This window comes from Tarenaya hassleriana, unplaced genomic scaffold (assembly GCF_000463585.1).
Source record: "Tarenaya hassleriana unplaced genomic scaffold, ASM46358v1 Cleome14, whole genome shotgun sequence".
NCBI classification, from domain to species: Eukaryota; Viridiplantae; Streptophyta; class Magnoliopsida; order Brassicales; family Cleomaceae; genus Tarenaya; species Tarenaya hassleriana.
This window is the reverse complement of record NW_010964598.1, coordinates 2,667,537-2,694,600: the sequence shown is the minus strand read 5'-3', so window position 1 is coordinate 2,694,600 and position 27,064 is coordinate 2,667,537. Positions and strand designations below refer to the sequence as shown.

General features: G+C 36.7%; 4 protein-coding genes across 6 annotated transcripts; 2 read left to right on the top strand and 2 right to left on the bottom strand.

Annotated features, from left to right (window-relative positions):
* Window positions 1-304: 304 nt before the first annotated feature.
* On the bottom strand, window positions 305-3,742 carry LOC104808289 (somatic embryogenesis receptor kinase 1). The gene is made up of 4 exons (XM_010533956.1): window positions 3,092-3,742; window positions 2,178-2,438; window positions 1,203-2,078; window positions 305-981 (listed from the first exon to the last, which is right to left on the bottom strand). The coding sequence occupies exons 1-4, from the start codon at window positions 3,537-3,539 to the stop codon at window positions 500-502; spliced, it is 2,067 nt and encodes a 688-aa protein (XP_010532258.1). The 5' UTR covers window positions 3,540-3,742; the 3' UTR covers window positions 305-499.
* Window positions 3,743-9,972: 6,230 nt separating this feature from the next.
* Window positions 9,973-11,167, top strand: LOC104808288 (protein EXORDIUM-like 3). The gene has a single exon (XM_010533955.1). The coding sequence runs from the start codon at window positions 10,029-10,031 to the stop codon at window positions 11,043-11,045; it is 1,017 nt and encodes a 338-aa protein (XP_010532257.1). The 5' UTR covers window positions 9,973-10,028; the 3' UTR covers window positions 11,046-11,167.
* A 3,437-nt stretch (window positions 11,168-14,604) lies between these two features.
* Window positions 14,605-18,586, top strand: LOC104808287. 3 transcript variants are annotated; one of them, XM_010533953.2, is made up of 14 exons: window positions 14,605-14,959; window positions 15,278-15,429; window positions 15,509-15,658; window positions 15,746-15,857; window positions 15,989-16,289; window positions 16,470-16,683; window positions 16,836-16,925; window positions 17,062-17,314; window positions 17,408-17,520; window positions 17,673-17,777; window positions 17,857-17,904; window positions 17,998-18,108; window positions 18,197-18,287; window positions 18,366-18,586. In XM_010533953.2, exons 1-14 carry the CDS (start codon window positions 14,722-14,724, stop codon window positions 18,470-18,472), a joined length of 2,085 nt encoding a protein of 694 aa, XP_010532255.1. In that variant the 5' UTR covers window positions 14,605-14,721; the 3' UTR covers window positions 18,473-18,586. The 3 variants fall into 3 exon arrangements, with proteins under 3 accessions (XP_010532255.1, XP_010532256.1, XP_010532252.1); XM_010533954.2 differs by having other exon boundaries at window positions 14,606-14,959; window positions 15,296-15,429; window positions 17,062-17,317; XM_010533950.1 differs by having other exon boundaries at window positions 14,606-14,959; window positions 17,062-17,317.
* A 175-nt stretch (window positions 18,587-18,761) lies between these two features.
* LOC104808286 (21 kDa protein) lies at window positions 18,762-19,706 on the bottom strand. The gene is made up of 2 exons (XM_010533949.1): window positions 19,691-19,706; window positions 18,762-19,555 (listed from the first exon to the last, which is right to left on the bottom strand). The coding sequence occupies exon 2, from the start codon at window positions 19,524-19,526 to the stop codon at window positions 18,885-18,887; it is 642 nt and encodes a 213-aa protein (XP_010532251.1). The 5' UTR covers window positions 19,527-19,555; window positions 19,691-19,706; the 3' UTR covers window positions 18,762-18,884.
* Window positions 19,707-27,064: the final 7,358 nt, after the last annotated feature.

Below are 27,064 nucleotides of genomic sequence, written 5' to 3'. Positions count from 1 at the left end.
AAAATTTTTTTTTTTTTAGAAATTGTGTTATCTAGAAAAACTTTTTTTTCATATATGATAATTATTTTTTATCTTTTATCTGGAAAAATCTGTTTTTGTTTGGAAAAATATGTGTTTTCCATAATGACAATATTAAAATTATAAAATAAAATAAAGATATTTTTATCAAAAAATTATAAAAAGATATAATTTGTAAAGAAAAGAAAAAAAAGTATAGATTTATAATGATTTAATATATTTATCATAGTCTTCCAATTGCACCTTTAAAATAATTTTGATGTATACGGAATTTCAAAGACTCAGATACCGAGAATATAACGTCTAATCAATACTACTACAACACATTCAACAGTTTTACATGGATTAAAACCTTCTAACCTAAACCCTAAAACCGACACAACAACCCAAAACACAAAGAAGGTGGCTACATTTTTTCAAATGGAAAATTTAAAAAAAAAACCTTGCTTGAGTCCCAAGGCACAATTCACATGAAGAGTCATTAGAGACAGCTGCTACAGTTTCCGAGCTCGTGAACCACGGCATCCATGGATGGCCTTTCAATGGCGGATTCGTGGGTGCAGAGCCAAGCGATTCTCGCAAGCTTAGTAGCTTCGTACTCAAAGAATCTGCCGTTGAGGTTCGGATCAATGTAGTCCTGGAACCTGCAGGCTTCAGTCCCGAGTCTCACAAGGTTCGAAACCTTCAGTTTCCCCGAGAGTATCTGGAAGACGAGGACTCCAAAGGCGTAGACGTCGGATTTCTCTGTGAAACGGCCTGTGAGGGTGTATTCCGGGGCGAGGTATCCCATGGCAGCGCTGTCTTTGAGGGCTGAGAAGATGATATCGTTACTCAGAAGGGTGTGGAGGCCGGAGTTTGAGAGCAGCGGGTTGTACCGCTGATCGATGAGGACTTTCTCCGCCGATATGTTCTGGTGAACCAATGCCGGTTTGTTCGCTTTGTATGAATGCAGATAACCAATACCTATTAAGAAAAAAACAACTGAGTTTAAATATTAAGGCTGGGCAAAAACAGAGATACCCTACCCTACCCGTAGATAGGAGTCCAGACACTATATGAAAAAAAAAAACGAAAATCAAGTCCGGATTCGGATTTGTGTCCCTAGATTTCAGAAAAATTACATAGAAATCCAAGACTTTCGGATATATGAAATGGGAAGAAAAGGAAAAAGATAGGGGGTGTACCCTTTGCGATGCCCTTGGCGATGGAAACCCTAGTGGACCAATCAAGAACATGAGGATCGCCATTCTTGAGGTCGAGATAGTTCAGTACACTTCCATTAGGGGCGAAATCGTAAATGAGAAAGCACTCGCCTCGGCCTCTGGAACAGCAGAACCCTCGGAGTCTAGCCAAGTTCTCGTGTTTCAACGACGCCAACATGTTGAGTCCCTTCAAGAACTCGGGTTCTTCTGCTTTGCAGGCCGTTTTACTGAAGCTCTTGATAGCCACTACCGATCCATCTCTCAAGATTCCCTTGTAGGTCGTGGAGAAATTGCTTCTCCCGAGCAAGTTCACTTCCGAGAAATACTGAGTAGCGGTCTCAACCTCTTCCAGGTTAAACCGAAAGCTTTGGATAACCTCTTGAGCAAAGACATTAAGGTTCTTGTTGTCCGACAGCGGGTCCCAACCATTGGTGTACTCAAGGCTGATCAGAGGAGATCCATTGTTCTTCCTGAATTCTCTGTTTCCCTTAGCGAATTGGTCAGTGGTATCGGATATCTCACATGGGGTCGAAAGCCTCTGTTTGCGTCGGCGGTATTGCGTGAACAAGAGGACACCGATAGCGGACAGCAAGATTGTCATCACGACCAGACCAACAAGGACAGCTCCCTGGTGAGATCTTGGAGGGTCGGTACAGTTACTAGCGTTACAAGGCAACCGGAGATTAGCAGATTCGGATATGTCTCGGGCCGGAAGACCAGTCACGGATGCACTGTACGGCTTGGGCTTGCCTGATTCAGCCTGAACAGTGTCATTGCAAGACTTCAAGGGAGAGAACTGCTCTCCGCATAGTCCCAAGTTGTTCTCAAAAGCAAACCCTTCATTCAATCTCTTCAGAGCTGTTACGAACATAGAACAAAATATCAAAACATTGAGAAGTTGCTCAACTTGTCCAAACAGACAAAGACATGCCCACTAGGAGACTGTATATTTCTTACAGGGAGGTACATTGCCAGAAAGCGAATTGTTCTGGATATCAAGAACACGGAGGAGAGCAGGGTCGGCCAATTTGGAAGGTATCGAACCGAACAAGCGATTGAAGCTCAAATCTAGCCTCTCGAGGGTGTTTATTTCGCCTAAACTCGCGGGTATAGCACCGGTTAGTTTGTTCGACTGAAGAGCAAGAACACTGAGATTCTTCAGTGAACCAAGCTCGGTCGGTATGCTTCCAGTCAAATGGTTATAGCAGAGCTGCAAAACTACACAATATTGAGAAAAAGAAGAATCAGATATCAAGAACCATCAATGGATTCCAGATTCCTCTGGTGACAACACCCAACTGCAAAGCTTTTCGGTCGGAAAAACATCAAGTGTTACACCATAAACAAACAAAAGTTGTAATAAGAGCAAGATTACCCCGATAAAAGGGCGAGCCTTTTTTTAGGATTTCAAGACGAAGTTTGAATCTTTTAAAGACAATGTAGCAGCAGACCAAGTTTAAGTTTTGCAACAGTGACGACCCACTGGTTTGAAATCTAAAGTTCGTGAATTTGTCCTTCAAAGGAATAAAACAGAAAGAAAAGAGTCCAGCAAGGAACATGAAAAGGACGTTCTATAAACAGAGTTATTATCGAACGCATTAAATTGCAAACCTTTTTTGTAGTTGAAAGCTTTAAAACTTTTTCGACGGCCACAGATGTTAACATCTGAAAGCTGGGTTTTTTTTTTTCGTTTTTACTGCGTTTTTTTTTTGCAGGACCAAAGATCTTGATTACAAAGTTACAGAAGCAGTGGAATTTGGTTCCACGACTCGTGAGATCTCTAAAACCTATAGAATCTCTAAGTTCAGATCCTAACCGATGGAATCAAACTGAGAGAAAACAGTTTACGGAGAGGAAGTATGAACACTGACCTTGCAAGCTCTCAATCTTCCCAATCTCAGGAGGGATCTCCCCGGAGAGATTATTAACATTCAGATAAAGATCTGTTAGCTTCGACAAGTTCCCCATCTCTCTGGGGATCTCTCCGACCAGAGCATTGTAGTGTAAGAACAGACCTGTCAAGTGCTTGAGCTCTCCAATGGTGGGCGAGATTTTACCGGACAACCCTTTCCCTTGTAGAGATATGTTGGAAACGTGTCCGTTCTCGTCGCATCCAACGCCTTCGAAGCTCTTGCAGAAATCTCCATTGACGGACCATGAAGCGAGGTGCTTCTCTTCTGGGTCAAGCTCTGCTTTTACGTTCATTAAAGCCCGTAACTCGCCCTCGGGTTCTGGCACAGCCCGGTTAGGGTTTGCATCGGAGAAAACCGAAGAAACGAGAAGAACAAGAAGGGCAAAGAGTCTGCGTGTCGTCGCCATTTTTGGGGTTTGTTTGAGCTCGAGATGGCGTTTGCAGCTGCGAGTATGAGAGAATCTCAGAAGAGATGAAATATTCTCTCTCTCTCTCTCTCTCTCTCTCTCTCGTTAACACTCTGTTTTCAAGGGAGACAAAGAAAGAGACAAAGATGCAGAGATGCTCATGCTTGTTCAGACAAAAGTGAAAAGAAAAAAGAAAATGGTGCTGTAATCGGAGAAACCAGGGAGCGAGAGACATTTTAAAAAAAACGATAATGGGTTCGGAGGAATCTGGACCGTTGGATCTGATGAGATTAATGGTAGGTGTAGTGTGTTATTGTGGGGTTAGTTGCAGAGTATGATTCTTCTTTGAACTCGTTGAGATTACTCAGGTGAGCCCACTGCCCCATGCATTTTAGTTTTGTTTTTCTTTTTCAAATCCACTTCGACTTTTTTTTTGGTTGGGATGTGACCTTAATTAATTTCCAATGATAATTTCCTCACAAAAATTAAATTTAGAACATATATATTTTGATTAATTAAGTGGGATAGGGTTCCAATATTTGCCCGTCTTTCTTTAAAAATTGTAGATGAAATCACTCTAAATTTTTAAATTTTAGATTAGACCAAATTTGTAAATTATTTTTTTCATAAACTATATCCCGTTTCTGTAGTGAGATACATCCAAAGAGGCATCACAATAAATCATTGCATTGAATCATGAATGATGAGAGTGAGTATGAAAAGTCAACTTAATTTTTTATCCAATAAAACCAAAAATTATATAAAATATCTATGCAATTTATTAGAATCTATCAGTCCATTTCAAGCTGCGAAAATATTTCTATATTTCAGTTCCAATGAAGTCTAAAAAAGCGAATAGAAAGATATAAATACAATATAAATGCAGAAAATATGTTTTCTTTTTTAATTACCTTGAAATAATGTCATTATTTATTTATATTTCTTAAAATAAAAAACCCCAAAAAAAACTAGATTTACTCACTCTCAAATCTGACAGTCTACCACGTGGCAATTGACTGAGTCAGAAACTTCTGAGATTCGAAGTGCCCCGACAGACATTGCACTGTTTTTAGGTTTGAAATTCAAAAGGAGCTTATAATCAAGTACAACATGTTCCACGTACGCTCGTTATAAGAACCTTATTTATTGGTTTAAGTATCGAAAAGAGCCAAACAAAAGACTGACCTACGGTGGAATTGAACGCACCGGGTTCTGGTGCATCGCTATTGGACGACGATTGGAAGAAAGGGGACCACTGTATTTTACCTATTTGTTGCCGTTTTAATCAATGAGAGCTACACATCATGCCATTTTCGATGTCAGCATTCGACACGCAGTCCAAACGAGGACGACTTGGTTAAAAATATTATCAAAATATTCTCGTATCTTACAATCTTTCTGTTTGAATGTATTCCAATATTATATGTTATCTCTCTTTTTTCACAGTTTTAGACCATAAATATATAGCACATGTATTCTGCAATTCTTCATTTTCATTATATATATATATATATATAACAAGAGTTGTTCTTTTCAGATTTGAGATTTATAGAACGCTTGGCTGGAAAATAAAAGACTAAAAATAGGACCATAAAGATTGTTCTTGAATCGCCTAGGACAAATATATATATATATATATATGTCTATATAACAAGAGTTGTTCTTTTCATGAAAATTTCGATGTTTTGGACATTAGTAAATGTCTATGGAATCTATGGATATGGAGCTCGATGCGAAATTAAAATTTAAAATTCGCTAATTCCTTTGGTGGCGTCCATGTGCTTTTGGTATTATCTTTTGGGATTTATGAAAAAACAAACAAAAATAGCTTGTGGAAACCAAAGCAGTAGTGACATTTTGGGTTTTCGAGTTTACGTCGGGTTTTATTCGATCTTTATTTTAAAAAAATTGTTTTTTTTAAATTAAATTATTTATATTCAATTTGATTTTTGGGATAAACAGTCTCTAACTTATTTTTGTGAACTACGCAAAGGAGACAAAAAAAAAAAAAAAGAAGAAGAGGTTTTGGTTTCAGGTTTCAGCCAACGAGGAAAAGTAAACTTAATTTTGGGAATATCAATTTTAAAATATATACCATATAAATAACTAATTTGTGTATAGTTTCGTAACATGTGAATAGTAAAATATGCGATTCATGCTATTAGATTTATGCATAACATTTTATATATTCGGATTTTTTTATAATATATATATCAGTTTGATTGCTCGAACCGGGTTCAATGGTACCCTCTAGTTTGGTTTCGGTATTCCGTCCCTCGCCATGCTTTTGTTCAGTGGCAAGCGATGCATAACCGTCTCCCAACGAAAGATCGCCTACACCGTTGGGGTACTATATCTGATGTCACTTGCAACCTATGTGGTGATGAAGATGAATCACATCAACATCTTTTCTTCAAATGTACCTACAGCAGGCAACTATGGAACTTCTATGCCTCTTGTTGTTGGCCAAGCCCACCGGAGAAACTACACGGCTGCTTATCATGGATCGATAATCCGAGCAACGATTTCGCAAGAAGCAAGGAAATAATCAGCAAGTTGATAGCACAAATTGCAGTATATGAGCTATGGAGAGAAAGGAATCACCGCATATTCCGAAACCGAGCACGGCCAGTCGATGTTATTCGATGGAAGTTGGACCGCACGATGAGAACCATCCTACTTGCCTCTAAGGGACCGACAACAAATGTCGTTAACTCCATCCTACGGCACTATTATTCTCTAACTGAGAATACAAGGCCACGTCTGTCAGGTTGATAGTTTGATACATTAATTCTTGGTCGTTTCTGGGACCAATTTTTATTTACCACTTCTACATGGGTTATCTTATATTTTTGTATACATCTATAAACTAGCTGTAAACGTTATTTTTGAGTTTAATTTAATCACCTTTACCAAAAAAAAACATTTTTTTCCAACTGAAACAAAATAGAACGTGTCGTATCATGAATATCCGTTATTTGGGCTTTTTTATTTTGGGCCTCAGTTGATAAGGAAAAAGGCCCAACTGCACTGTCATTAAAGTGCATTCGTTAATCATTGTGAGGGAAAACGTCACGCATGTCACCGGAAAAGGGCATTAAAATTTGTGAAAACGACACACATGTTCAACAGTATGTGCCATAAGGCTCATGAACTCCATTCCATGTCATGTAATATTTTACAGATATATATGTGTGTATATATATATAATATAGTAGCCAATATGTTACAGAAATTGCCACATCATATGTGTGTCTTCTAATTGGCAATCTTTGTTGCAACTGCAGCCATCTGTTAAGAGTTTTTTATTCCATTCATTTTTTTGGATAACGGAAGGAACCATCACAATCCTTTGCATGTAGAATAAATCCACTGGTCTTACATAATAGTTTATAAACCACGTAAAACAAGTGAACTAGTCGAAACTGACAGGTTAAAAAAAACTCATACTCCATAGATTTGAACCCATTATCTCCTATTAGAAGTCATATGCTCTCAACCAACAGAGGTGGGGGCTTCCCTTTATTTCTTCATCTTATGTTTTTCCAATCAAACTAAATATCCCCACCATCTGAAATCTCCGATGACGATGATGTCTTTTGGTTTGGGAGTAACAAATATATTTTTTCGGATCTTTTTTAGTTTTTTTTTAAATTCCAAAAAAAATAGACCAGACTCGAGAGTCGTTTAAGAATTTAGAGGAGCACAAGTGGAATTTTTGCACAAGACCCATATTAGATAGGGTTTATTTAAACAAAATTAAAAATAATGTATTTAAAAAATAAGAATTAGTTTTTAATAACAACATTTTGTAAAAATTTTATTTTAAAAAAATTTTAAAATTTTAAAATTTATTTTGATGTATTAGTATAAATCTAATAATATTATTTTAATTATATTTGTAATTATAAAATAATATTTATTTTTATTTCATTATTATTATTATTTGTTATAGATCATATTATATATAGATGGTTAGAAATACCATTTAATAAAACAAATTTATTTAATTTTTTAACATATGTTTTTATTTGATTCATTTATTACTTATTAAAATTTAAAATTAATACATTTTTTTTACCAATGTTATTTACGTGAATAATTAATATATTTAAGTTGGCTTGATATATTTATATTTATAGATTATCATGAATTATAGCAATAACGATGTTTATAATAAAATTATATATTTTTATTTATTTATTTTTCTTATTATAAAATGATTAATTTTCTATGTTTGTACGGGGTCACTACTCACTAGACGACTAATAATAGGATTAGGCTCATTGCTCACTTATATGGGCTCCACTTTCGCTTAATCGTCAAATCTTTGCATCAAATACTAATTTACAAGAAGGCAAACGGAATATATGGAGGAAAAAAAAATATCCAAGGTAGATATTTTTTTGAATCAAGATTTCATCATTTACCCGTTTACCCCAAAAAAAAACATGTTGGGAAGAAAAACTCACGTGAAACATGTGAATGGCAAACGCCTTGAACAACGTCCACACACGTCTTTTGGCATGAAAATTTCACTGCAAAATAAAAGACATATATATATATATATATATATATATATATTCTTCTAATTTTGTACTAGTATCTTTTATATTCCGAAAGTTTATCGGTCATTCGCAACTATATCTCTTAGTGTATTGAGGAAATCCATGTAAATATTTTTTTCTAAAAATATATTTGAATTTGGATCGAGAAATAATTTTTTCTATTCCTTACCAATTGAAACATCTGATTTTAGATTATACAAATATTTTTGTCATAATAATACCACATTATTTTTTTTTATAACGGATGACCCTTATCTCCTATATTTTGGACGCGCTGATTAGATAAACTTTCGATCTGAGATCAACTTTTGTATATAAGTCTTAATTGATCCATAAATTACATCTCTCTCTATCAAGGAGAATCGAACATCCGACCTGAAGTTGTTTTGAATCATCAAATTGACCACTCAACCACTGGTGGACCGAGAAGAATTTTGTAACGGGGCAAAAAAGTAAAAAAAATATATAATATAAAAAAGTTAATAAAAATATATGGTATAATTTTTTATTTAATTAAAGAGAAAAATAAAAATTTAAAAATAGAAAATAAGAAAAACAACTATAGGAGATATAGATTTTTTTTATTTAATTTGTTAGATAACGTTTTAAGATACATTCAAAATTAACAATAATGGGATCCATAACCAAATTATAATGGGTATTAACTGTATTTTTTCAAAATCTTTAATAAATTTTATAAATAATTTAAAAAAAAATCAGTGGGAGCCAGTACCTCATTCATCTTCAAGTGGATCCGCCCTGCACTCCACCATCCCTTATTGGGTGATAATACAACAATAGCTTACGATTATGCGGAAAACACTCACAAGACAGTATTTTAAAACAAAATTTAAACTCTCATGGTAGAAAATATATATCTTCTTTATATCCGACTCTCTTCATGGTCTATGTAGACCTTTTTTTTTTTTAAATAATTGGTCTATATAGACCCTTGACTAATTATATTGGATATCTGCTTCCATGCTTTCTCTTTTCTAATTTCCACTTGTCATTTTAGCAACCCGTCTTTTTAATATATCTACCAAAGTATCTAATTTTTGTTCAGACAAGAGCCATACAAATAATCAATTTAAATAAGAAAAACATTTATAATATTCTGATTATATCCGAATTCAATTCTATCCTAAGTCGTTTTTTCCCCTTTCGAATTTGTTTTTCATTTTATCGAAATTGTAGCCTTTAAAAATTAAGAAAAATGAGGTCCACTTAGAAAAAAAAATTAAAAGGTCGGGGGCCAAAATCCCCAAATTACCCCTGAAGGCCAATCAGGTTTTCCCGCGCAACGGGAACCGAAAACAGCGTTGGGGTTGCTGACGACTGACATCAGATCAAGGACAATCGGACGGCTAATGAAGACGCCGCTTGTCTGTTTGTCGGGGACCCACTTATCCACCTCACTTTTAAGAATCCATCTGTCCTCCATATTACTACGCATCTCTATGACCCATCATCAATACTCCAACTACATATATAAATACCAAAGCAAGCATAGAAAATATAATCTCGTTCTAATATTTTTTTTGTAATAAAAAATCTTACATTTAAAAAATATTATATTTCAAATTATACAGCTTTTGTAGGATAAAAGATATTGGACTTTTAAATTCTTTTAGATCAAATAGACATTTTTTACCTATATTTTCAAGAACAGTTTTGTTAAAAAAAAGGAGATAGCTTTACGTACAACTTGTTAATTAGGATAATATTCCAAAATCTGTTCAAATTTAATAAAAGTTCTGTTTAAGCATAGAAGGTAAAAGTTCGATGAAGAAAAACAGTTTAATTAATTTGTCCTATATATTGATGATACACACTCGTTCATTCGTCTCTCGGACCAGAAAACTCTAAAAAAAAAAAAAAAAAAAAAATCCTCCCTTCCATATTTTTCTTACAAAAAAACATGATGCGTGTTCGGGTACTACTCAGCCTAACTGTGGTAACGGTGTTGCTCACATCTCCACCGTCCGTGATCGGATGGAGGCCGTGGCCCCACCAAACCAACGGCTCAGATCAAATCTTGAGCGGGTCCAAGAAATACGAAGGCTCGTCGGAGCTCGTCCACCTCCGTTACCACATGGGTCCCGTTCTCACCACCAACATCACCGTACACCCAATCTGGTACGGCACGTGGCAGAAATCCCAGAAAAGAATCATCCGTGAGTTCATCAACTCAATCTCAGCCGTTGGATCTAAACGCCCCTCCGTCGCCGGATGGTGGAAGACCGTACAGCTCTACACCGACCAAACCGGCTCCAACATTACCGGTACGGTCCGGTTAGGCGAAGAGAAAAACGACCGGTTCTACTCTCACGGCAAATCCCTCACCCGGTTATCGATCCAGTCCGTTATAAAATCCGCCGTCACGGCGAAATCTCGGCCGTTACCTGTGAACGCAAGGAGTGGTCTCTATCTCCTCCTCACATCTGCTGACGTGTACGTTCAGGATTTCTGCGGGCAAGTCTGTGGGTTCCACTATTTCACTTTCCCATCGATCGTAGGGTTCACACTTCCTTACGCCTGGGTTGGGAACTCGGCGAAGTATTGTCCAGGTGTGTGCGCGTATCCTTTTGCCGTACCGGATTATATCCCGGGGTTAACGCCGTTAAAGTCGCCTAACGGAGACGTTGGAATTGACGGCATGATAAGCGTGATCGGTCACGAGATTGCCGAGCTGGCGACGAACCCGTTGGTGAACGCCTGGTACGCGGGTCCGGATCCGGTGGCGCCGGTGGAAATAGCGGACTTGTGCGAGGGTATTTATGGAACTGGAGGTGGTGGGTCGTACATGGGACAACTAATGAACGATCGCGATGGCGCCACGTATAACATGCACGGCATCCGACGGCGGTATTTGGTTCAGTGGGTCTGGAACCATTTTGTTAATTATTGTACTGGCCCCAATGCGCTCGATCAATAAGGGTAGTTTTGTCTTTTTATTTGTTTCGGGATGCGGCTTGTTGGGGTTTTCCATAGCATGTTAGTAATGTTAGTTTTAACTTTTGTTAAAATTTAATGATATTATTTATGCATTAATGTATACTGTTTTGATATAAATTTTTTTAAACTTTATAGTTCGCAGAATTTTTACTTTGGAACACAATCTCTAAATAGGTTTATTAGGGGTATTGTTCTCATTTATCAAGATATTATTCGTTGCCAAAAAATATTATAACATAATAATGTAATCATGTTATCAAATAACTTAAGGTTTTATACGAATAGATAATAAATAAATAGTTATTATATAGTTAATATTTTTCAGTATTTTTATAAATCAAAAGTATCGTCGTTTTAACAAAGTGAAATTACAATTTCTAATGTACTATAAAAAAGTTATTTTTTACTATTTGAAAACAAATTACAAAAAATAAAAGGGGAATTAAATCCCGATTTTTTTTTTTGTTTTTCTTGGAAATTATTTTGCATGTAATATGAATCTATATAAGTTTGCTCCATATTAAACTAATAATGTACTTTTATTTATTTTTACACATATACAAAATATCTAAAAATTCGAATAATCATGTATTTATATACATCTAATAATAAAATAGTATGTAAAACCAACCTATTAGTTATCCATTTGATAGTTGAGGAGGCATAGATGATTTTCGAAAAACATTATTTCGTCTCAACCGAACAAGAGAACAAAAGAGATTGCCCGAAATACATTTTTAAAATACAAAAAAAAAAAAGACAATGATTATGGTTTACTCTTCTAAAATCACCGCAAAACTATTGTAAAAATCTCAAATCTTTCAAAGAATGAATCTCTAAAACTGTGTTCAAACGTCCATAGTAAATAAAATCCAAGAGATATCAACGAAAAATCATAAAAACTCTTTATGGGTTGATTGGATCAAGGAGAATACTACAAGGAAGCATGACTTTTGGGACACTCCGATAACAACAAATGCATCATACAACTTTAGAAAATTGCTCAAGCTGTATGACCTGAGAAAAACTTTTCTACGAGTCGAAATAGGTGACAGCATGAAAGCTTCGTTCTGGTTTGATAATTAGACTGAGAAGGGACCACTTATCAGCCTTGTTGGAGAGACGGGGCCTCGCTTGTTGCGCATCCGTCGGCAGACGACTATTAGTGACGCAGCGGAATAGGGAAGTTGGAGACTACCACCGGCTAGAAGCCTAGAAGTGAAAGGCTAGTTGAGTTACAACAAGCACTGTCTACCATTACACCATCCGCATTAAATAGAGGCGAAGACAGGTTTCAGTGGCGGCAAAGAGCATGAGAGTACCGTGCTTGTTTTCACTCGGGAAGTACACGTGCTCTCCTACGATCGCACAACCCAGATCTCACCTGGTACCACCTTGTTTGGTTCAAACTTCAGAGGTGCAATCCCGCGTATGTCTTTCATCATGTGGCAGGTGGTTCAAAACAGACTTCCAACCCGCGACCGACTTGCATCGTGGGAAATGAATGTTCCCCCGTATGTACACTATACAATAGGGAAGATGAATCACACGAGCATTTATTTTTTAAATGCTCATACATCAGCAGTGTTTGGATCCCAATGGCGGCATATTGTGGCACTTCACCACCGGATGATGTCAATGCATGCTTACAGTGGATGATAGCTCATGTTTTTTGGCCAAGATCACAGGCAACCGAGATTAGCAAAATTCTGTGCACAAGTTGTTGTAGTCTACGAGCTATGGAGGGAAAAGAACAATTGGATCTTTCGACAAAAAACGCGATCTGCATCCGTAGGAAAATTGACCGCACTTCTCGCCTTGAGGGTAGAAGGTCGGAGTTGTCCCGACAATGCACTGCTTGAAAATTGGTACCATTTAACGGTGCACGATAGATGATTAGTTATTAATCTGGTTGTTTTTTTGTAATTACCGCTTACACATGGGAATTAAACTTGCAGGAGAGTATTTTCTATATACTACCAACATCGTTTTTTTTTTGTAAATTTTTCCAAATAAAGTAATATGAAGCACGTTAAACCAAAAAAACGAAAAATCACAAAACGTGGTAGTTTTCTCCAAAAAGCCGTATAAGTTTGTGTTTCATAGCATTGACTCGATGAGTTACACTTAACCATGACCAAGATAGTCATAGAAAAAGTCAAGAAAGGGAATCTATATGATTAAAAAGACTAGATAGTCATTATTAAGAGGTTGACATTTCGGGAAACGGTTCGGGTTCGCGACGGGAATGGAACGGTTCGATTTTTTCGATTTTACAAAAATAAGTACCAATCGGTTTTTATATTATTTCGGTTCGGTTCGGTTTCGGATTTTATTAAAAAAAGATAGATTATTTTCTTTAAAAATATTCGGTTTTTCAGGATTTTTTAAAGTTCGGTTCGGTTCTGGAAAAATTCGGTTCTCTAAAAATAATATCGTTCGGAAATTGAGAACGGTTTCAGGTCGAAAAAAATACCGTTTTTTCGGTTCGGTTCGGTCCGGTTCCGAAGAACCTAACCAAAACGTCCACCCCTAGTCATTATACCCATGACCAAAGAAAAAAAAATCTAATAATTTTTTCATAAAAAATCTTTATTTTACATAAAATATTTTAAACTCTCAATCATACTAAAATTTCAAAAAATCTCAATACTTTGTTCGTATTTGATTTATAATTATCTCTATCTAAATCAAACTAATTTAATTTATAACAAATTTATGTTTTTCTAAATTCGAAATTGAATTTAGATCAGCTTTAATATCTTTTTATCAAATATTTCTCATCATTTATTATTCGTTTCTCATTTAAAATAAATAGATTTTAAAAATAAATAGAATTATGTTCTGGTCAATAAACATGAAATGTGTTAACAAAAAAGAAAAATAAACATGAAATGAGCTATATATATATATATGTGTGTGTGTGTGTGTATGTATGACGAGGTTTCTGAAGTGGGCAGGGAAAGGTTCTTCGTCTTTTTGACCCCAAGGATTGAGCCCCTTTTCCCCCACCCCAAAATCTATACATATTCAAATATCATGTATGTATGTATGTATGTATAAAATATGTACAGAAATTATTAAAAGAAAATGAAGGGCCCTACTTTGAGATCTTTTGTTGACCAAACACTCAAATCTCTCTCTCTCTTCCTTTCTGTGTGTCCCTCACGATGGGGGTCCCCCATCGATGGCTTTCGTAGCAAGAAGGAGAGTGATGATGTCATGTTCGCCATGCTTCATCATGAAATACACCCAAAAACAAAAAAAAAAGGAACTTCATGATGAATGGGTAACAACTAGGGTTTCTGCACGAGAAGAGACGATGAAGATGATGGAGTTTGGGAGAGAAGGAATATGAAACATGGACTTGTAGCGCCATTTTCAGTTTATTTGGTTCCAACTACTCACATATCATACGTCGTCGTATTGATGTTGGGTCAACCGCAAACTGCTTGCCGTTTCGTTTCAAACTACATGTCGTTGTCAAAAACTTTTTTTTTTAACCTTTGAAACGACGTCTTTTATTTCTCTGCGTTCTCCCTCCACCACAGGCTCCAACGAGTCTTCTGCTCCACAATCTCACTCTATCTCTCTCTACATTTGTACTCCATGGAAGCTAGTGAATCTCATCTCTCTTCTTCTTCGTCTTCTCCTTCATGGCGTCGATCAAGATTCCGCGATTTCTGCCTCCTCGTCTCCGGCCAGATCATTCTTCCTCCGATCTCCGGAGGAGGCGGTGCTTGTGTCGTTCGTCTCCGGAGACCAACGAGGGTTCCACGGCAGTTGTATGGTTCAAGCATGATCTCCGAGTCGACGATCACCCTGGCCTCCTCGCCGCGTCTAAGTGCCAAGCCATTGTTCCTCTCTATGTCTTCGATCGTCGCATTCTCTCCCGTGAGTTCATATACATTTCAGTAGTGTTGAAGAAATCCGACTGTCTGTTGCTTTTTCATCAAATTGGACCGGATGTTTCTGGAATTTTCCGTTAGTATATGATTGTATATTTTAACTGAGGAACTTCAGTTCGAGCTCTGAATATTATGATTCGTCATATAGCTTATAACGGACTGCAATGGCGTAGTTTTGATTATTTTTTTTTCGCTAATGGGATTCGATTGGTCAAGGTGATTAGGGTTTTTAGTAATCTCGCTAGATGATTAGGTGCTGATTATAGCCGTTGTTGGGTTTTTGCCATTTGGGTATCTGATGTAGATCGTTGCTCGTCTATAGGATACACGAATGAGTCGCTTGAACTTGCTGTTATTGCCTTGGAAGAGTTAAGGAGATCTTTGAAAGAGCAAGGATCAAATCTTATGATCAGATACGGGAAGGCTGAAAATGTAATTGAAGAGCTTGTCAAAGAGGTACATTCGTGTGTATAATTGAGTGTTTCTGCCATCTGCAGTCAAGAAAATCCTTGAAGCTTGTACTTGGCTGTAATAGGTTCAAGCTACAGTCGTATTTACAGAAGAAGAGGCTGAATATCATCTGCATAAGACTTTGGACATTGTCAAGAAGAGATTGGAGGGAACTCATTTTCCGGGAGAGAACCCAAGGATTGTGGTGTGGCAGACTCCTTTTTATGAGACTCAAGTAATGCATTTGCTTGTCTTGTAAAGTTAATTTCTGCTATCAGATGTTGGGGGAGTAATTTATTTTAGTATGTTTCTTGTCCTCTAGAATTTGATGGAGCTGCCTCAATCATGGGAAGAACTTAAGAAAATAAAGCTGCCCCTCAGTTTGCCTGTTCCTGCAACGATCCTACCATCTTCAGGAAGTGAATTGCAATGGGGTAAGCTCTCTTTTCAAAGTATTGGGATTGTATCTCTTTAATATCTCTTAATGTTTGGTGTAGTATTTATTGATCTCTAATATGTGACTCTTATTAACACTAGGGGAAATGGTAAATGAACTATGCTTCAGGTCCTGCACCAATACTCCGTGATCTGAAGGACTATATGAAAGCAAATCCATGCAAAAAAGAAAATAGATTGATGGAGATGATGCAAGCATCTGCTGACAGAGAATTACAGGAGAGGTTTGGTGAATTAGAGGAAAGCAGCATGGGCCCAAGTGTTGACAGAACTTTGGCGAAGAGGGCTTACAAATCTGCTTTCTTCACACGAAAAAAAGATACTGTTGGAAGTGGGACTAATGATGTTCTAAATGCATTAGCAGCATACTTGAGGTATTTGGAGGGAACAGCTCGAGACGATTGGCAAGAGTACGTGATACTTCTGGCTGTCCCGATCACACATTAAAATGTGGACTAGATTCCCATTAACCGAGCTTTCTGATGCGGGATTCTTTATAGCTTATAAAAGTTACTAGAAAATGAAACTTGGTCTATCTCTCTCTGTTTGTGTGTTTGTAAGGGTGATCTGCTTGATCTCTCTTTGGCCAGGGTTCATGCAAGGCTGCGAGATTATGAGACTAGGCCTGGAGCTTCATTCTTTAAGCTCTTCGGACCCGTCCTTTGTTTTGGAATTATATCCAGGAGAAGAGTTCACTATGAAGCAATTCAATATGAGAAGGAATGGAATGGTGGATTTCTTTCTCCGTTTGGATATTCAGCCACCACGGTATTTGCTGCCACAGATACTGTGCGCTCGATGGAGGTAAAAGGATAATCTAGAACAACTCTCATTTTGACTGTTATGCTGGCTGACATTTCTGTGTGGATGCGAGTATGATTGCAAATCTTTCCTCTCACGTTCTTAAATTTTCGTGTTAAACTTTTCAAGCCATTTGATTGGGTTTTTTGGGGCAGTGGTATTCATTAATGGCTCTGAAAAGTCAGACGAACGGAGAAACAAGGCACTCTATAAGGATTTGGAGATGGAAGGGGTATCTTATTCAGGTTTATGTCATCACACATATAATAAGTATCCCGAATCTTCAACTATCTATGATATATAAACTCTCTTTGTTAACTCAAATCTTGAAATACGTTTCGGGACTCTAAACATGTATCTCTTCTTTTATTTTCTTTGCAGTACACAGTTCTCGGGGACGAAGGTCCTGCTGTTCTTCTTGTGCATGGTTTTGGTGCTTTTCTGGAGCATTACCGTGACAACATAGACAGCATTGCCAACAGCGGGAACCGGGTGTGGGCCATCACACTCTTGGGTTTTGGAAAATCAGAGAAGCCGAATATCATATACACCGAGCATTTGTGGGCTGAACTGCTGAGAGATTTTCTGATTGAAGTTGTTGGTGAACCGGCACATTGTGTGGGAAACTCCATAGGTGGTAATTGCCTGAACTAATGAGTACTTTGGGGAAATACCGTATATTCTCATGGTATTCATCTAATTGTGCCAATTCATTGTACCTTTACAGGGTATTTTGTTGCACTAACGGCCTTTCTTTGGCCTACCTTGGTCAAGTCCGTTGTCCTTATTAACAGTGCTGGTGAAGTGATCCCGGGATACTCTCCTCTGCCACCTTCAAGAGTATGTATCTCCTGCAAATGTGGCATTAGTTAAATTCAAGAGTTCAGGCCCTTCATTGTTCAACCTTCATAGTTCTTTCTCTAGACTCCAATATGTTGCTTTGTGAAGTTCTCCTCCAGTAAATTTCATTTGTATTCCGTTCATCATATTAGTTTCAGGAAAGGCGGCTTCCGGGAGGTGCATGGCTTGGAGCTCGGCTTCTTCTCTTCTACCTAAAATCAAATGCCAGAAAGCTACTAAGGAATTGCTATCCAGTTGTAAGTGATCATTTATTATGACTTCAGTCTGCTCTATATCTTGCTCGAGGGTTTGAACCCACTGGTCTATATCGTGCAGAAACCCGAGCGAGCCGATGATTTTCTTGCCAGTGAAATGCTGAGAGCAGTATCCTCTATGATTGTTAGTAGCATTCATTGTTTCATCAGCTGTAGGCATTGAACAATATCGTTCAGACCATTACCTTAACAAATACAACAGTCACAAGATCCTGGTGTGCTTCTGGTCCTGGAAAGCATATTCGGTCTTGATCTTTCGATTCCATTGAATTATCTCCTGAAAGGGTTCGAGGAAACGGCTCTCGTGATACAGGTAAGAGGAGTTCGTAACACAATCCCCTTGCGATTAATCGCGTACTTCTCTATGGGACTGGAGTGTTTGAATAGTTTTTCACTCTTAGGGAATGAAAGATCCCATCTCTGATTCCAAGAAGAAAATGGCTTTACTGAAGGAGCATTGTCCAGGGATTCTGATTAAGAAGCTTAATGCAGGTTAATTACTCTTAACAATATACTTCTCTAATCTTTCTTTTAAATCTTATTTAGTTTAATTCGTGCTGAACGTAACAGGCCACTGTCCTCATGATGAGATCCCGGAGGAAGTAAATCCGATCATTTGCGAGTGGGTACTGAAAGTTGACCACAAACAAAGCATTGAGAGTCTGTCTCATCCCTAATTAATTTAACCGCAAGTACGATTTACATTCATTTATACGTCTATTGTAACGATTACATTCATTTATACGTATACTATACAGATTGAAAAATGGAATATAGATATATAAAAATCACTAACAAGAACTGCTAAACAATTTGTTATACATGTGCTCTAAATAGTGTTATGTATGATCTAATATACAGTGCGATTTATATATTTGTAATGCTTAATTTTTTATGATCCATTATTTCTCCAACCAAGTGAACCGGTTCGATTTCGTTTTGCATTCGATTATGCATTCGGAATCGGAATGTTACCTTTTTTAACTTGTGTTAAGAAACCCTTACGTAAATATGAAAAAGAAAGTTAACTTGCATGCAAAATATACTTTAATAATAATAATAATAATAATAACAATAAGTATCAAATAATCAATATCGTAAAGCGGTGACAAGAGCCAAAGCGTTGCTAGTGGTCCTGGAGAGATTCAGAATCACCTTCTTGACCTTCTTCTTCGTGTCGGCGTTGACTTTCGTCATCTCGTCAAACCCGTCCGTACATGTCGTCTCGTCGGTCAACGCCGAGCTCAGAAACGTCCGCGCGTTCGTCACACGCTCCCCCTTGTCTCCACTGCTCCGACTGATATTCTTCATCTCCACCGTCGCTTGCTTCAGCTCATCGATCGTGTCTTTGATCTCATCGAGGCAGTCTCTGAGGATAAGCGTTTCTGGCCGTTGGATGGATCCTCCTCCACCGTACGGTTTCTGAGTTTTCTTCAGAAGCTTCGAGACGACTGAGGAAGCTTCCTTCGCGACCTTGACGTTGAGGCTGAGAGCGGTGGTACAGAGCTTGATGGGGTTGGCTTTAATGGCGGTCGCGTAGGACGACAAGGAGTTGTAGCACATCATTGGGTATGTCGTCGCGTTGCATGCCGTTTTCACGAACGCCCTGTAGTTTGTGTAGCTCACTGGTGCAGTGGCTGTCGTTTTCGGTGTGCTTGATGTGAAAACGTTGATTGCTAGAGAGAGTATTAGGAAATGAGAAACGTTTGTGGCAATTCTCTTGACTTCCATTTTTCAGGGTTTCCTTCTTTCGGTTGTGACTGGACAAGAAGAATATATGCAATTTATACACATATACATGTGTGTGTGATATATATATATATATATATATATATGTATATATATACACACACTCACAAAATGAAGTTATCATAATAAATTATAAATTGAGTTACCTAGTGTGGGGTAGGCTGGTGGCAAGGTGTTATTCACCACCAGGGTTCAAATCCCTCTTGGGCCAAATATTATAAAAAAAAAAAAAATGAGTTTGGTTTTCATATTAGAAAACAAAAATGGTTAGATCTTTGCTTACTTTAACATAACAACAAAAGTATTGCAGGTTCGAAAATTATTTAGATTAACATTTAGTAAATAATAATAAAAATTATTATGTTGCTGTAACGTTCGAATCTAGAAAGCCATATATATAAATTATCATTGGTCGGCTATATATTGGATTCCGAAAACGGTCACAGTTGGGGTTTTTAAGCATGACGAACTCCGTTCACACACGAGATAAGGTCAGGATCTATATATGTGTGTGTGTGTGAACGGATACAAAGAATTATTTTTTAGAAAAAAAAATTATATTTTAATAATAATTTATTGGTACCGGATACAAAATTAAATCGCTCATATTTTTTTTAGATCTTATAACTCTGTCTATGCCAAAAGAAAATAGAAATAAAGTTATAAGTAGATGAAATTAAAATAGGATGTTAGTGAACATGTTTTGGGTCCGAAATTTATTCCATAGTTTAAGCATAGGAAACGTGAGGTGGCATGTGATGTTATTCATTATGTCATCATGAACGTGACTCAGATCTCATATTTCGGAGCAAACACATCATCATATCTCTACTTTTATTTTTTTTTTCCAGAATAATTAATTATCGGATGGTCAACGGCGTCTAATCCTACGTATAATTATCGTTATTATTATTACTATACTATTATTAGTCCTTCTGTCGTCGTAATTTCTTTTTTTTTCCTTGTTAAATTTATTGTACGTCGAGTTTTACAGTTTGAATTACACACGTGTATCAATTTGTGAAAGAAAAAAATTGCATTTTAATGTTCGGTACTCATTTTAAAACACTAAATAAATTCTCATTGTGACCTTTGAAATCATGGGAGATATTTCGGTTCGGTTCCGGTGGGTAATTTTCATATCTGGATTGTTTTTGTTTTTAAACATTTCGGATTTGGTTTTAAGCAATAAAAATTTTCGTATTTTTTTAAATCCAGTTCTTATGCGATTTATTCAATTCGAATCGATTAATTTCAATTGAAAAAACATATATAATTAATTTTTTAATAATAAAATTTGATTTGACACGCTTTATAAGATTCCGTTTTGCATACCCTGTACGAAATGTTCATGACAACTCGAAGGCGAGCGTAGACATGAAAACAAGCAACCAACATAGGGATCAATGAACTTGAAGAAGGGATCTTCGATTACAAAACATGTGGATTAAGAAGCAAACTCGGCCGTACGTTAAACTGGTTTGGTTTATGATTAAAGTAATAAACCAATTTACTCTTAATCATTAGATTCGCTTCGCAATTAGAGGAAATGCTCTTAAGGTCTAATTTGACTATTCTAAATCTAATCACTCATTTCCTCAAAAAAAAAAAAAAAAAAAAAACAGGAAACCACCAAGAAACCCAACCTACGCAAACGATTTGAACTAAAAAAAAAAAGCTTCCATCTTTTTCTTGTGGAGAATGCAAGTCATGAGACGAAACCCACATGGGGAGGGTTCCAAAAAAAAAAAAAAAAAAAAAAAAATCAGGAAACGTTCCAACTGCTAAATTAGAAGTACGAAAAAAAAAAGTAAACTAAATTTCTAAATTATTTTCTTTGACAAATTTACTCACGAATTTACCAAAATATTTTATTATAATTCTTTAATTGGTATTCGAGAAAACTTCGAATATGTTGATTTTAAAAATTTGTTACATACCAAATTTAAAAATTTAATTTTTAACTATTTTACAAATTCGAGAATCTTTTATGGGTTTTTATTTTTAATTGAATAAAAGGGTGAAATCAGGAAGATCAATTTTCCCCCTTTTTTTCCCGAGTTTTCTCGATCCTCAAGAATGCATCACGAGGAATAGCCACATGAATGCGCTTGTATGCCAAGAAATCTGCGTTACCGCTCCGAGTCTTAGTCTGTTCCTAACAGCAGAGAGTACCGAAAGAACTACGGCAATGGAAGATGCAGCCGTTCAAGAAAATGGCACGGCTATGTCTTCGACCTTCAACAGAACATATATCCAACATACAGACGGCAACCCCCGAATGAAAGGATAAAAAGATCGATCATCATATCACGGTGGAGAGAAAGTGGAACCTAATTCTCCTACCAAAGGAAGGATGCACAGCAGCTGTGTTAAACAATGCAACGGATAGTCCGACCAAAATAAAACACTGCCTGCAACACGAATAGAAGAATATACACTGAATTGCTAGAGATGAACAAGGCAATACTGTTTCCCAATTCCACACTACAAATCAAATCCTGGAACGCAGTTACTCATCCATTTCCGAAGAAAATCGTGATTTTGCAATCAAATTCCGGTACAGATTGCAGTCGGTAGATTCCACACACCAAAATAGAAACCAAACCAACAAATCCAAATCTAAAGCCAATGGATTCTCTTCCTAATAAAGCCAAATCGATTCGTGCCTGAACGAGGATCAGAGAACGAAGACGAGACTTCCCTTCCGCGACCTTCGTTTAACCTAGGATGAAATGAGCGACACAAACCATCAACGCGAAGGGTTGAATAGAATGGATCGGAGACGGAGGAGACTTTCAAAAGTCACGAGAATCGACGGCCGCCCGGTACGAGTAATAGGAGCCATCGGTGCCGGAGGGCCTTCCCGCCACTGGCTTCCTCCGCTGCATCTTCTCCGGCGATGCCTTCCCTTCCACTCGACGAAAACCGGTCAAAGAGATTAAATCCAAACTTCAGACATCGATTGGCCCAAATCGAACTTGGCCCTATGGGCCTAGGTTTCTATACAAATACTGGAAAAAACCTCATAAAATCTAAAAAATATCAATTAATACTAAAATACGGGATTAATTTATGTTTTTAAAACTCAATTTATAATTATTATTTTTTGTTTTTCTCTGTCGTAATATAACCAGTGTGATGAGATTTGGTTTTTCATTGTTCAAAATATATAAAAAAAAAACTGAAAAATTATAGATTAAAATGGTGTTCTAATAGATCAAAAAATACCAAAATCATTGTATGCTTATCTTAAAAAATAATTGTTCCGACACATGAATCAAAACCTCAAAATCAAAAGGGAATATATATTAATTAATTAAATGAAAATGAAACTGTAAAATAGTGAGGCAATAATAGGGAAGATATAATGGATAATGCAGAGAACTTATCAGAGTTGCGTTGCAAAAAGGTCAAACCAAACCCTTGTGTCTTACGGATCCAAACCCAAAGTCCACTTCTTCCACATGGGGTTTTAACGGTGGCCACTTATCGCTTTTCGTTAAAATAAATGTTTCATTTGCAGACACAACTTCACATTTTTCATCTTAATCTACGAATCAAATTTAATTTAAATTCAATTTAAAGTTATTTGATTCGATTTTAAACAAATCCAACGGAAATATCTATTCTTTCTTAGAACCAACCAATACGGAAACATATTGAAAACATTAGATATCAAAACTCGCTTGTTAAAACTGCGTTATATTTCTTCCTAATGGATAGTTTGTGCATCTGATGATATTTTTTAAGGTGCATGTTATTGAATATCAAATATATTTGTTTTTTTTTTATTATGTATTGATTGTTACGGCGATCGCTTGCGTGTGCATGGACGCTCGTGATCACATGGCTTCAATTTTTTTTTTTATTTGTTGTTTCGACGATTAATTCAATTGGAGAAAGAACGTGCTTATCTTTCACAACTTGGCCGTTCATACTATTAATTATCCATTGTATCTTATTGCATATATCTATGTATAAATAAATTAAAATAAAAAAAAAATAGAACTATTTGTCAGCCATTAATTAGTTTAAGAGTTTTACTTCTTGGATCCTCGATAGAATGAAACATATAATACTTACAAGTTGCATTGATGCGTGATTCGGAGGAATTTTCTTTGTTCATATTAATTAATAATCAAGATCTCGTACGGCATCTTTTAGCTTACTATTGGATTATTTATATTGTGCTAGATAGGATGATACCTAGCCTTCCCCGTTTTATAGGTTTATATATATATAACTTTATACTATTATTTTAATATTTTAATTTGGTTGAGAAAAAGGGTTTAGTAATATTTCAAACTCGCAAATAGTATTAAAAAAACATGTGAAAGTAGGTAATACAATAACATTTTAAGACCTTATTTGTTTTAAAAAACATTAACTATGAAGTACCATAAAAAAATATAAAAAAATGAAGAAAATATAATATCGGTTATATCTATATTTTCCAGAATATAATACTGAATAGTTTGGTTAGAGAAATCAAATATGCCAATTTAATTTCATACTAATCCAAATGACAACTCGAGTTTCATACTGAATCAAGCAAAACTATAAGAATGAGTTGAAGTGTTTTCCATCTTTTGCCAACTCAAACCCGAAAACATTCACTAACATAACCCATTCTATATTATTAGCTTTTGTTTTGTGTGTGTATATATACTTGGTTAAGTTAATATTATTACTATTTGACTATTTTTGGCATTAGTTATATATATCTTGTGGAGTGTCTTCAGCAAAGCCTCCAAATGGAGGAGAGGTTTCCGAAGTCTACAGGCGAAGTGGAAACTTTCAAAGTTTCTGGGCAGAACAGAAGGTTCGAAGGGGCAAAAGGGTCATTTGGTATAGTCATTAATCTGACCTAGGTTTCGCTTTGGTTTCGGATTGATTTGGGTGTTTTTCGTCTAAGAGTCTTCTCTCTCTTTCGACGAGGCGATTTTGCTTCTCCGGGTTCGGGACTGCCGTTCGGCGGTTTCCGGCGGAAACTCTTGTTGTAACCCTAGCAGAAACACGCGTCTTCCTCTTTCCGAGATGTAGGCATCGAGATTCATCTCGGTTGCTGAACTCGTAAACCTCTGTCTCCTCTTTCGTTTTCTGTTCTTCATACACGAGAGATCAGAGAGAATGGTGAGGCGAACCTCGACCGGAGCTGATCTACCAGGAAGATAATCGGTCATCATCTGACATACTTCATCCATACAATTTTCCATCAGATTATAACTCGACTTCATGCCCATCATTCGTGCAGAAAGAGATAATTGGGATAATCCTTCTACACACCCATCATATATAGGTTGATTCGCTGCCTCCAATAAATCAAAAAACCTTTTTGATTCGTTGTTTGGTTCTTCGACTTCCCTGTTAGAATAAAATTGAGAATGAAATGCATCTTGAACCATATCAACGTAACGGTTAGTTGGTTCGCTGCTCCCAACAAATTTGTCATTAATAGTAGGAACATTAACAACATCGAGCGTTTCACCATGATAAACCCAAATATAATAATTTGGAACAAAACCCCTTTTGAATAGATGTTTTAGAACCACCTCTAGAGTAAGAAACTTAGAATTTTCACATCGTGCACACGGACAATAGATTTTACCTATTCTTACGCACTGATTCTGACTTGTCGCAAATTGCATGAAATTCTACAACCCCTCTTCATATTGGATGCTCAAATTTCCCGTAGATGTATCGATTCTCTCATATAACCATCTTCTAGAGTGATAAATATCACTTCCACTAGATGTCATTTTTTTGTTTGAATTTTCGAAGTTTGAAGAGAAAAGGAGGATGGGGGGATTTTTATAAAATTTAGTTGCAACGCAATTTCGTTGCTAACCTTAAACTTTTGCAACGAAATTGCGTTGCAACATAAATAACCGGTTAACAACCCTCACCATGTTGCAACGCAATTTCGTTGCAAAAGTTTAAAGTTAGCAACGAAATTGCATTGCAACTAAATTTTGTAACGCAATTTCGTTGCTAACAAAAAGCGGAATTCTGACAACGCAGAAATTTCGTTGCTTTGTAGCAACGAAATAATTTTCGTGGCAATTTCGTTGCAAAACGTTTACTCTTTGCAACGAAACTTTCGTTGTAACAAGCAACGAAATTTTTTCGTTGTAAAAGCGTTGCAAAGCGTGATCATTTCGTTGCAAAAGCATTGCAACGTTTTCGTACGTTTGTTAGCGTTGCTAATCGTTGCAATTAACAACGAAACATGCGTTGCTATTTTGTAACGCAATTTTTAGCATTGCTAAGCGTTGCATAAGCGTTGTAAAATCGTTGCGATTTCGTTGCTAAATTTTTTGTTGCAAAGCATTGCTAAAGCGTTGCAAAGTTAGCAACGAAATAGATTTCGTTGCAAATTTCGTTGCAAAAACGTTGTTTTTTTGTAGTGCAGGTCTGTAGTAGACTGATTTAAGTCGGTATAGGTCTATAAATGTTGTTTAGGTCTTAGTTAGGTCTGGTTTAAGCCAAATTTGGGTTAGTCTAGCTTAGTCTAGGTCTGATAAAAAGATAATTAAGTCAATATATGTTTGGTTAGGTCTGATTAGAGGTTTAGAATGTTTGTAGAGACATAGTTTAGATCTGATCATGTTAGTAACTTGGTTGTAGACTTAGGTATTATCTAGTTTAGGGCTAGATATGACTCCTAATTACCTGTTTTGAGTCATAGAGTCCGGTTTAGATCTGATTAGTTGGGATTTGGCTAAAACGAGTTAGTTTAGGAGTTGGTTAAGTCTAGAATCGGTATAGGTCTGTATAGGTCAGTTTAGATCAGGGCAGGTCTTTAGGGGTTGGTTCTAGACGTTTTTAGGGTCTGATCATAGGAAAATTGGGTCACATAAGGCTTAGTTTAGGTCTGATTAGGATGCTAAAAGTCTAATCAGGGGTTGGTAAGTCAATAGGGTTGGCTTAGGTTTGTTGATTAGGACTTTTAGGTGATTGACTAGGACTTAGGGTAACTAATCAGGGGTTGGTTAGGTCAATTAGGATGGGCTTAGGTCTGATTAGGTTTCTGGTCTAATTTGGGCTTTTGGTTGTCTAACTAGGGCTGTTAGGGGTCTGAGTAGTACTTGTTGTAGGTCTGATTAGGACTTTGGTAGTGGCCAGGTAGACTCGGGATCGTAGGACTGGTTAGGACTTTGTTGGGGGCCATGTAGACTCGATGGTGTAGGTCTAATTAGACGTAATCAGGTCAGATTAGCCTTAAGTTAGGTCTGGTTAGACGTAATCAGATCTTAAGGTAGGCTGTATTTTCGAGTCTAATAGGTCGGTTAGGTAAAATTATGTCTAGGGTAAGTCCAATCAAGTATGTGCGAGAGTCTAAGAGGTCGGTTATGTAGAAATATACCTTGTGTTAAGTCCAATCAGGTATGGTCTAAAGTCTATTAGATCCATTTTAGGTAAGATGTACCTAGGGTGATGCCCGGTTAGGCTTGGTTTAAAGTCCGTTAGATCGGGTTAGGTTGAGTACTTAGGTTAAGTCTAGTCAGGTCGTGTTC